Raw genomic sequence first — 12,147 nt, forward strand, 5'->3', positions numbered from 1 at the left:
CATAAAATATGGTTTAGATCAAGTAACTCACGATAAAGCTGTGGTGGCCGAGTGGATATGATGCCCGACTTTCAATTCGGAGGTCGCAGGTTCAAATCCTAGCTCGTATTGTACCAATGAGTTTTTCAAAACACGTACGTAATGAAATTTGACATTCACGAGTAGCTTTTCGGCGAAGAAAAACATCGTGAGGAAACCTGCAATACCAGCATACATCTGCGGAGTTATTCAAAGTTGTATGTGATGTCCCCAATCCGCAAAGGGCTAGCATACATGCATGTGTCCAGCAGTGGGACGAATACTATAGTCTCAATTATTTACAATTCACGATGTCGCGCATATATTGAATATTACAAAGCATGCAACTTCGTAAATGAAACAATCACATGATATTAATAGATTTTAAGTAAAGCGACAAAAAAAAATCCAATTGATGCCATACGACTAAATAAATAAATAGATAAAATTGTACCGTAAAAGTTGAAATGTCGACATACACTGCTGTGTCTATTATGCCTTTTGGATTTTTATCAAAAGGATAATTTACAGACTATTTATACCTATTGTGTCTTAAATTATGCCTAAAATATCTGGGCGACCGAGCTTCGCTCGGTTCTATTTTAATATATCACGTCTTTAGATAAAAGAAAACCTCATGAAAACTCGAAAATTCGCGTTTTCCGGGATCTAAGGCTACGCTAGATCGATTTTTCACCCCCGAAAACACCCACATAACAAACTTCAGCGAAATCGTTAGAGCGGTTTTTCCGAGATCGTCGGTATATATATATATAAATAAATAAATAAATAAATATACAAGAATTGCTCGTTTAATAGTATAAGATTTACAACAATAGTCAGGAATACAGTGTTTTATACACTACAACTACCAGTTCTTATTAACACCTGGTCTCTGCATGTGGGCTGAACAAAACATTTGACCAATCTCCTTGACTTGCTTACTATGGTGTGGGAAGTATGCATTTGAAAGTGTTTTGTGTGGGTAGCTACTGTGTTGTCTAATTTAAGACAGATGTTCAAAGCAAATTGGGACTTTGAAATTTCATGTTCATTGTATTGAGCTCGCTAATGCTATTTATGAGGTTTTTGAATTATTATCCATCTATGAATTCCATAAACTTATAAATAGAATTTAAAATTTTCCAGACATTGTGCCATAAGAAAGGCTTAGCATTTAAAGTCTCCCCTACACTAGACCCCAGGCTGTAGCGGCCAGCAAAAGATCACGCTTTCTTGCTTACCATAAAGACAGCCAAGGTGACTCAAGATAGAAAGAACGGGAGGATCTTGTGGAGGCCCTATGCACCTATGGGGTGCCCTGTGCCTTAGGATAAGCAAAATAAGGACAAGATTTGATTCTCATCATAATATAAAAAAACTTCTCAAAATTACTGGGGATCATGCGACTTTTATCCAATTGCAGACATATATAGACTTGCCCAAAATCTGGTAGGCTCTACGTAAGACTATACAGTGAATTATTTCTACCATTTTCAGGGGCCATTAAATGATGGACTGCAGTCTGGATTCCAACTGCCAACCTATTTAATGTCTTGGCTTACTATTGAAGTCGAGAAGAAACAGACCATAAGCCTCATTTTATTTTAAAGACCTTACACCTAAAGGAACTAATTATAACATAAAATAAAAAAGCCTTTTAATCTAATTGCATTATTACAATTTTTTACATTAATTTTTATTTAATTATGCTGGTGCATTAGACCATTTTTGGGTGAAGGCCCCCTCCTCATTGAAAGGAACTAATTAGTACCTAATAATTAGTGATCAGTGATCACAACGTATTTAAGGTGATACAGGCAAAATACTCCAATTCACACACTTTGAAAAACTTCTATACAAACACAGATAGTAATCAAACAGATCTGCCACAAATCTAGTTCCTGTTCATCCAACATAAAGCATGGACCACTTATTGTGTGCTGCAGCTGACCAACTGTATTCGCTCATGCTCTGATTGCAGAGACAATACTTTTATTGTTACTGTTACAATGCAGGTGATATTGTTGGGGATTGTTCGACAGATTGGCAGTGAATGGTGTATCATGTTTGGAAATTTTCAAATTACATAATTCATATATTTAATTCCAGCAACATGCCCTATACATTAGATATGACCTATTTTTTTTTAATATTAGCTAGAATTTATTGTACACAAGAATCAGTAGGTAAAATACTAAGCACTTTGGTATTATATGAGTCAAATGAAACCATGAGTGACCATCATTGATGCTTTTCAAAATAGTTTAACATAAAAATTAAGTGGGATTTGGTTTTTTTTGATAGTTTCATAAGATTTTTATTTTAAACTAGCTTTTGCCCCCGGCTTCACACGTTAGAAAGACACAAAAAGTCGCGTTTGTCACTCTCCATCCCTTCAACAATCTCCACTTAAAAAATCATGACAATTCGTCGCTCCGTTTTGCCGTGAAGGATGGACAAACAAACAGACACACAAATTTTCCCATTTATAATATTAGTATGGAAGTATGGATAGACAGTGTATTTGTTTGTCTATTCTACTTGTTATGCTGACTTTCAAATAAAAATAGCTTACTCACCTCTAGTTTCTTGTAAGTCTTTATTCAGTCTTTCATTGGTCATCTTCAAACTAGTAATCTGGTCCAAGAGGTATGTCAGCAGTCTACTGCCAACCTGACTCCCGGACAACCCCGAGCTCTCTTCCGACACCGAGTCCACCTCCCCATTAGCCGGCCGGGCTATATCAGGCAGTCCTTGCACGCAAGGATCGCTGTATCTCCGCGCACACTCGTCCTTCTCATTGGTATTCATATCACTATTGGAATTCGTGTCGCCGACTGATGTAACTATAGGCGGCAAGCTCGCGAAGTCTTGGCTGTCTGAGCAATTCTTTGGTTGGAAGTAATTAGTGTTCAAAGGGGTGCTGTTTGGGGTGCTGCAGTCTTCAGGCTTCTCGCGACGGCGCGGTCGCGGTCGCTGCACCTGCACACTCTTGTTTACACTCTGCACGTAACGATACTCAGGAGGATACAAAGGCATCGCAGGACTACAGTAGGTAGGCGGCGTAGGCAGGGACATCGGCTCTGCGTAACCGAACATGTTAAACCTGCACGGGTCGTAACCCGGCGCGAACTGCGAACCCCAATTCATATTAGGACCCATAAAAGAATCATACGTATCCATACTCGGGGTAGACTCCTGTATATGGCACATAGTTTTGTCCAACCATTTCGATAAATATGAACCTTTGCTTCCTCGAGATTTTTTCCGCTTTCCCAGGGGACTGTTTTTATTCGCAGTACCGTTCACTTGCACTGGCGTTGAAGCCATTTGATCGCACACAAATAAGCACAAAAAGTTTCTAAACAAAGAAGCACTTGTAACTGTATAATTATTATCTCATCGTTGCCCACACATCGAACCTTGTTTAGTATTCACGACCGAGTAAAAAAACAAATAATAAATATTCATGGACCGAGCGGAGGAACGACTATTCCTCAATTCAATTTCGATTGACCAATGACATGACGTTATCGGCTGGCTCGGCTGCTGTCATAATTTGACATTTTTGTCCTCAGAGACATTATTCACTAAATATTTAACTAAAAGCGTGCCCCCAAGTAATTTACAAGTCACATTTTGGTGTCTTCGCGTCAAGTCAACCCTATGCTTACCAAATTCTGGCGTATCAAAACAATGGTTAAAATGATGATGTGTACGTTTTATTTTTATTTTGTTACGTACGACTATAAATTGGAACCTTAAAACCAGTGAGCATTAGGCTCCCCACAGACAGTCTTAAAAATTCATAATCTTAAAAAAAATTTGTATGCAAATTGACAGTTCAAACTGTCAGTCAATCTGTCAGTGTCAGTTTGAAGTGTCAATTTGCATACAAATTTTTTTTAAGATTATGAATTTTTAAGACTGTATGTGGGGAGCCTTAGGCTTCCCACAGACAGTCTTAAAAATTCATAATATTAAAAAAAAAATGACACTGACAGATCTGTCAGTGTCAGTTTGAACTGTCAGATTGCATACAATTTTTTTTTAAGATTATGAATTTTTAAGACTGTCTCTGGGAAGCCTAAAGCTAGGAACACACTACGCGGACGTCCGTCGTGAATCGACCGCGGACGGGAATCTGGACAATGACATTACACATAACCGTGCAAACTATCGGTCGACGGACGCGGACGTGGCCTTGAGTGCACGGACGTCCGATCGAAATCTGGCTCGCTGGATCTTTTGTTCCGTGCACACTGATAGGTCGCGGTCGCGGTCGTTTTACGACGGACGTCCGCGTATATAGTATGTTCCTAGCTTTATTCTTTGCTTTAAGCACAGTGGTGGTAGTTCTAAAAAAACGCCACAGAGAATGTTGCCAGCATTAAAAATTAATAAGTTAAAAATAAATCATAATTATATATGTTGAATGTTTAAGAAAATTAATTGAAATATTTAAAAGGCTAAATTTAATCTATTAACTCAAATTCAAAGATAACTACATACAATCTAATGATTGCAGCGCCATCTAGAAACTAAACAGCCTTTTACATTAAGTCCCGAAAGTTGTCGATCGTTTCGTTAGATGGCGTTGTACGAGGAGTACCAAATACCTACCAATTTCTGTACAATTCATTGCATATTTTATTTCTTCAGTCAAGTATAAGGTATTATGAGGATATTTACTATGATTACTAACCGATTCTTTCTGAATTTGAGTCTGTCAAATTGAATTCTATTAATTACGTAATGGCAAGTTATGGTATGGAAAAACTTTTATTTATGATTTGATTGCATTAATTTTCAATTTATACTTAATCCATCCCATAGATATCCCGCTCACCTAGACTTTCTATAACTACGTTCTTGGGAACAGTAACCTATAGATAAAAGGTACAAACTTTCATGGATACCGCCATTTCTGTTGTACCTTTTGTGATTAAGGCCGATGTTACACTATTATAGAAATATGAATATGAAGGATCCACACTATCTGATTTCATTTTTACAAGCTGTTATTAACTTACCTTGTTAGTATGTTAGTTTGGGTCAAAACGTTGAAGCTAAATTTGACCCACTTCCCGGTTTCCGATTGAGCTGAAATTTTGCATGGATCATGGAGCCGATCTGATGATGGAGCAGAAAGGTGGTCATAGGCACTCTGTTATGAAACGTCGTATCCCCATCGAGTGGGGTATTTAAAAACGTCTCGGGGAGCAGTAGACGACTGTTGAAAGAAAGGGACAGTCGGCGATAAAAGCTTGTGCCAAAAATATAATTTTTGCAAAAAACTTATCTATTCTTTATTTGTTCAATAGTTAATAGTTCAACAGACATTTTTGTGGCTTCTATTTTGAATTACAGTTTGGCAAAAAAAATGGAACAAAATATTAACAGTTAATATTCTCCTACAAGTGACTCAATAGTTGCTACATTCAAAACGGTTTGCATTGACGCTGGCGGCCCCTATTTTTTTCTAATCTTTTTTGCCAGGCTCTGTAGCTACTTTTTTAAAGATTATAATTAAAACAACAATAAAAGTCAATAAATTTAATATCTAAATACTCGTGTATTTTATAAAACAATTTGAATTTTATTTACAATTTAGTTTCAATATAATTCCAAAATTTGATATATAATTCGCCATTTAATCACAAGTCAGGATCAGAAGGTAGAGAACAAAATGCTGTATGGCACAAGGCAGACGTAGTTTGAAATAATTCACAAAGAATTAGCTTCATAATGTTCAGTATAATTCTTAATATAATCCGTATAGGTACTAGAAACTTATTTTAGTTATATGTTAGACATGAAAATTGGCAGTATGTTTTATTCTCTAATTAGGGATTGCGACCAAAGATTTGGGCCTCCCCATTCCTCCTTTATACCTAGTGTGGTTAACATTTATGATTACTCTTATTTATAAGATAATTAATTTCCATAGTCCAAAATCGATATCTTTGACAATCAGGCGAGCATTCATAACACCAACGATAAAATGCTTATCTATGTCCACTTTATAAAACATTATTAAACAATCATATCTTAAAACTATCTTAAATTAACTTAATTAATATAACCAACGAGATAATGTTTACAAATGAAAATTGCATTTATTTGCGATAAATATTTAGCTGTAGGTTTATAATCATATTCTTAGATTGTACTTGTGTTGATGTGTACATTCTGTGGACAGGCGTACTTACAAAATTATGTAATACTAGTAGGTAACAGAAGATAAATAACCACAGCTGTTATTCGAGCCTAGACAGAAGTATTGATTCAAAGTTGTGTAGGAAATAGTTAGCTTCAGATATTTTTAGAAGAAAATGTTATAAGAAGAGACAAGTACAACTTCTTAATCATCGATATACTTCTTTTTAAGACTAAGTATACATATTGGTCTATGGTCGGGACACCCATAATGACACATTTTTTTAAACATTCCATTTATTTCTTAGTATTACACGTTTCTGGGGGGTTACCATGAAGTGCTAAAGCCGTTCAGTTTAGGTTGAGAGAAAGGGACGAAGCTATAGCAGTTCCATAGCTCCGTCCCTCCCTCTCAACCTAAACTGAACGGCTTTAGCACTTCATGGTAGCCCCCCAGTTCTATTGATCTTAGGAAAGGATTGAATACATATTGCACAATTTTAGCTGACACGTATATTTTGGTCAGACTATTTGATGTTAATAATGTTACAATTGTTACATATAAAAGGTTTTGTAACCTTTTTTGTTATAGATCGCAAGGATATACCTAACCCAATATATAAAACTATCATGCCAAAATAATCTTTGTTTAAATAACAATTATTACATGTAGAACCGGTACGACACCGTCGTAATAAATATATAATCCTTAAAATACTAAATGAGTATACGATTTTTGATCAAACAAATTATTATAAGTGCATTTTAACAGATGTGTATAATAAAACTTACATTTTTTACCTTCTTTGTCTACATTTAATAATAATATATTTTCCAGTACATTACAATGACGGTCACGTACAATACGACATCTTAAATTACGAATGTAACGTACCCTATAATTTACTTCAATTCGTTATAAAAATATGAAAATATGAGACCTCGTACTTTAAATAAGTATTTATGACACTAATAAGTAAAATCATACGCCAATTTTCTTCAAATGTTTTTAATCTATTGGAGGATAAAACCGACATATTGATGTCAGAGCTCATTTAATTGAATAATGCTGCAAATAAGATTCTCTTGATTACCTCTCAAGGTTTCATTGCTAGTCAGCCATTAGATGCACCATATATGGCCGATACTATAAAGAATATAAAGATCTCTTAAACATATAAAATTACGCTGTTTTTCATTATGCTAAAATTAATAGTACATTTCGATACAAGTGCGAAAAAGAGGAAGTTAGAAACGAGTGGCGATAAATAATAATTAAAACACGACCGAAGGGAGTGTTTTAAATCGACACGAGTTACGAATTTCCTTTTCGCACGTGTATCGAACGACGTTTTTCAGTACAGATGAGCCTCCAAAGTTTCAACCTGGCATATAATGAACCACTTCTCGCACTAGTGCGTAAAAAAACACCATCTGTACTGAAAAATATATTTGACAGCGTTATTACAGTCCTTACGATTACGAACTTTTCCTGCTAAGTCACATGTTTATTGTTACGTCATTTTGGATTCCGGTATTTTGCAACGATTTTTCGCAAGTTTGCATTAATTCCTGCTCTTTAAATTTGGTACTTTTTTAGAAGATTAGCTTTAAAATAATGTAACTAGATATCAAGCAAACTTTTAATGAGTTACAAAATAATGGGGTTCTGAAAAAAAAAATCTACTGTAAGGAGTTACTGTGCTGAGTACTGAAAGGTTACCTGTTTAGTTAAAATTTGATTATCTATACGCACCTACACATACCTGTACCGATGTATGTACCGATGATGAGCCGACCCGCCACTGCATTTTTAGTTGCAATAAATAGTCATAAGCGTATGGACCTGTTTTAATTTCTTCTAACACCTTCACTCCAAAATGAACCCTAACAACCCGAACATATGGTCCATCGACCGGGATATCAGTTACGGTGACCTATCTCGCGGAGTGAATTTAATGTAATTTGGAGATAAATATGGACAAATAAGTGGAAAAAAGTGGACAATTAAACGGATAAAAATGTGTTAAAGTGATTTAAAGCGGAAAGAACGATAAGGACTGGTAATTTTAGAAGTTACAACAAAATATTTCTACAACCGTTTATTGTTCGAAGTAAAATGAACTGAGTGATTTGGCATGTTTTAAAGGACAGTAAAATAGTGTATTCATACATTCATAGCGGCAAAATAAGTTAACAGTGGACATTCAGTGGTTACATGCAGCGCGAACTTACCTACGGACTTATACGCTTACCTACATGGTAAAAAGTGAGTGCCGCGTTGGAACATTCTAGAACTTGGTGATTTCGGTATTTAATTAGCTATTTTTGGCAGTGAAATTACACAATGGAGCAAACAGAAAAGCGTATATTACTTCAGAAAGATACGTATGAAAAGATAGAAAAGGCGTATAGCAATTACAAAAAGTCGCCTAAGGAGAGGATAACTATTGGATATGTACAAGGGAGAATGGATACTCTGGATACCTATTGGAAGGAATTTAAGGTAGTTCATGAGAAAATACTTTTATCGATTTCAATTGAAGAGAGACAATTACTTCCGTACTTCGCTGAAGATATGTTTGACAAGTTTGAGGAATTATTTTATACATACAAAGGGGAGTTGAAGACGGAGTTATTGAAGTTTAGATCTGAAATCAGAGAGGTAGATACTGCCAATCGAAACACTGTGAGTATCTCAAGTACATGCAATAGTGAAGTCCGTTTGCCTAGAATTTCCATACCTACTTTCAATGGGAACTATACAGAGTGGCAATCATTTCACGATCTTTTTCTAGCGTTAATTCACAACAACTCGTCATTAGAGAATGTACAGAAATTACACTACCTGAAAAGTAGTTTGACGGGTGACGCTGAAGTATTATTACGTCAATTTTTAATCACTGGAGAAAATTATGCCGAGGCATGGGCGATTCTGAAAAAGAGATATAACAACAAGAGATATATCGCGAATACAGTTTTTAAGAAGTTTTTTGGGCAACGCGCGTTATCTCAAGAATCAGCTTCTGCCATTAAACAGCTGTTAGATACTACAGTTGAATGTATAAATGCGCTGAAGAATTTGGGTTTGCCTACTGACCAGTGGGATGCAATCGTCGTGTTTGTTGTCATATCTAAGCTGGATGTCAGCAGTCATAAACAATGGGAAGAGACAATCAGTGAAAATAGCTCCGATGACTTACCTGGGTTTGAGAGATTGAAGCACTTTTTGGAAACACGGTTTCGCACGTTAGAGATGGTAGAACCTGCAAATAGAAGTTACAAACAACCACCGAGTGTTAAACCGAAGTCATTTCACACAACGGCCAGCAACGACGATCTGCAATGTACCTACTGCAAAGAAAACCACTACATCTATCAATGTAAGCAGTTCAGCAAGTTACCTATTGAAGAGAGATACAGCTTCGTCCAAGACAACAACCTGTGCTTCAATTGTCTTGTACCTAATCACACCGTGTTTAAATGCAAACAACGAACGACATGTCAAATCTGCAAGAGAAAACACCACTCCTTATTACATAGAGAAAAGAAGAATATAAGTGAAGATAAACAACAACAGGATACAACTACAACACTAGTAGAAGAGAAGCCGCTTGCACACACAAACGAAGAAAGCTTCGTTACCAAGGTTGCAGCACATGTGGCAAGCGGAGCACATCCTGGTGAGAATATATGGTTGGCTACAGCACTGGTAGACGTCACATCGAGTTCAGGTCAGTCACACGTCTTCCGTGCTCTCATCGATCCAGGTTCAGAGGTGTCACTAGTAACATCAAGAGTCGTCGATTTGTTAGGTTTAAAGAAGAATGAGATCAGCGGCGTCATGTTTGGTGTTGGTGAAGGTAATCGCACATCTCTTAAACACTTAGTAGATTTACAGATTACGTCTAGATATGATACAAATTTCTCATTTAATGTTAACAATGCATATGTATTGAGGTCTATAACGCGTTTGTTACCAGAAAGGGAAATTAGAGGCTACACTTGGCCAGAGCTTAAGGATATACAACTGGCTGACCCCACCTTCAACGTACCAGGTAAGATAGATATTTTACTTAGTGCGAAAATCTATGCGAAGATAATAGATCATGGTTTGATTAGGGGACCAGGTGACGTAATCGCGCAGCACACCCGACTCGGGTGGATCTTGTCCGGTGATATTGAGGTCAATGCAAATAGGTCTCATAATGTTAGGAGTTTTCACATCACACGGCAGGTCCAGGAAGATAACATTCTACTAAGAAAATCCAGGGAATTAGAAACACAACTTTACACAACCAAGAAGGCTTGGTCAAAGGAGGAAGAAAGTGAAGAAATATACAAAAACACAACTATAAGAGATGAAACAGGGAGGTATGAAGTACATCTGCCTCTGAAACAAACAAAAGAAGAAACGATAAATCATTGTGGTGAAAAGCAACAAGCACTTGACCAACAACTAGAAGCAAAGTCCCAAAGTAATCACAAACTGAAAGAAGAATACACGAAGGCCAACACTGAATATTTGACTTTAGGTCATATGAAGAAAGCAGAGAGAGATTCAGAAGATGAAGGAGAAGCTATAAGAAGAAATAAACACTACCCTGTTATTTACGAGGACAAAGAAACTACAAACAAAAACTATTATGGAATGTGGATACATTACCGAGGTGCAGCAGTGGTGGAAGACTCCTTCTACGTGGACGGCTTGAAGACTGGTCACGATGAAGACTTATCTGAAATGAAGGTGATATACACTGAAGTTAGTAAGTTACTAAAAGCTGGTGGATTTAGCAAGCAAAGAAGTTCAAGCAACTCACACGAGCTGTTTAAGTACTTACATGAAGGTAATGTCGGAAAAGAAAAGGTCAACAATCTGAAAATAAAGCTAGATAAGGTAATAAAAAGACTTGAACTTACCTGGGACAGGAACGAAGACATCTTTAAAATTACTGTGTACTTACCGGAACTCAGGAACCCTGTAACAAAAAGGTTAGTTTTGTCAGATGTGGCAAGGATCTTCAATCCCTTAGGATGGCTGGCTCTAGTCGTCATAACGGCTAATGTCATACAGAAGTTATGGCTTGTATGCAATCATGGAATAAACGAATGGGATACTTACCGAAATGAGCTGAACCAACTTCAAATGATCGTTATCCCGCGATGGATAAAAATCACAGCACTCTGCAAAGACATACTACTTCATGAGTTCGCTGATGTGTCATCCGTGGCCTACGCTGCAGTAGCTTATGAACGAGTCGTAGATGAAGATGATGAAGTGCATATTAAAATGATAGCAGCAAAAACGATACCGATGGAGAAGACTTTTGACTGGGCTATTGAGTGGCCGAAAGAGAAAAATATCCAGTTCGCTAGAGTTGACATTCTACTAACAAGTTTAGAGATGAAGAAGATGTTCCACATCAACCTAGGTGACACTCTTATATGGGAAAGGTTGTCATCAATGACAAGGTTGAAGAGAGTACTAGCTCAGGGCAGAAGATTTATAAATTGGCAAGACAAGAAAAGAAGAGAAGCTTATTTGACAGCAGCTGAAATGGAAGAAATAGAAGTTAGATGCATACGATACTACCAATATTTAATTTATGAAGAGGAAATTAACGTATTAAAGAAGACTAGGAAAAGATGGAAGTTGGAATACCTAAACACCTTACAACCACGATACAAGTGGCAAGACACAGTTAACCCCCCAACTGTTGGAGATATCGTTGTAATCCAGGAGGATGACTTGCCGCCCGCAAAATGGCTACTAGGAAAGATAACAGCCTTACATCCAGAACCTGATCAGCTGGTGCGAGGCCCTTGTCAAAGTTGGTACTCTTACCAAAGCACCCCGATAATTAGTGGACTCGCTAAAATGACAGGAGTCTATAGGCTACTGTGTCCGCTTACCATCCTTTCACTTATAAATCGCACGCGTACTAACAGTAGGTACTATGGTCTACC

General features: G+C 36.9%; 2 protein-coding genes across 2 annotated transcripts in view; both read right to left on the minus strand.

Moving 5' to 3' along the window:
* The window catches only part of LOC125232830, a 49,651-nt gene extending 46,198 nt beyond the window's left edge, over positions 1-3,453 (minus strand). The window contains exon 1 of the mRNA XM_048138622.1: positions 2,601-3,453. Coding sequence (XP_047994579.1) covers positions 2,601-3,351 — 751 coding nt within the window. The 5' untranslated portion in view covers positions 3,352-3,453. The remainder of the gene's footprint in view (positions 1-2,600) is intronic.
* Positions 3,454-5,562: 2,109 nt separating this feature from the next.
* The window catches only part of LOC125232825 (hypoxia-inducible factor 1-alpha-like), a 135,753-nt gene continuing 129,168 nt past the window's right edge, over positions 5,563-12,147 (minus strand). The window contains 1 exon segment of the mRNA XM_048138616.1: positions 5,563-7,903. The gene's annotated coding sequence lies outside the window, so the exon portion shown is untranslated.

The sequence above is a fragment of the Leguminivora glycinivorella genome, chromosome 13 (genome assembly GCF_023078275.1).
Source record: "Leguminivora glycinivorella isolate SPB_JAAS2020 chromosome 13, LegGlyc_1.1, whole genome shotgun sequence".
NCBI classification, from domain to species: Eukaryota; Metazoa; Arthropoda; class Insecta; order Lepidoptera; family Tortricidae; genus Leguminivora; species Leguminivora glycinivorella.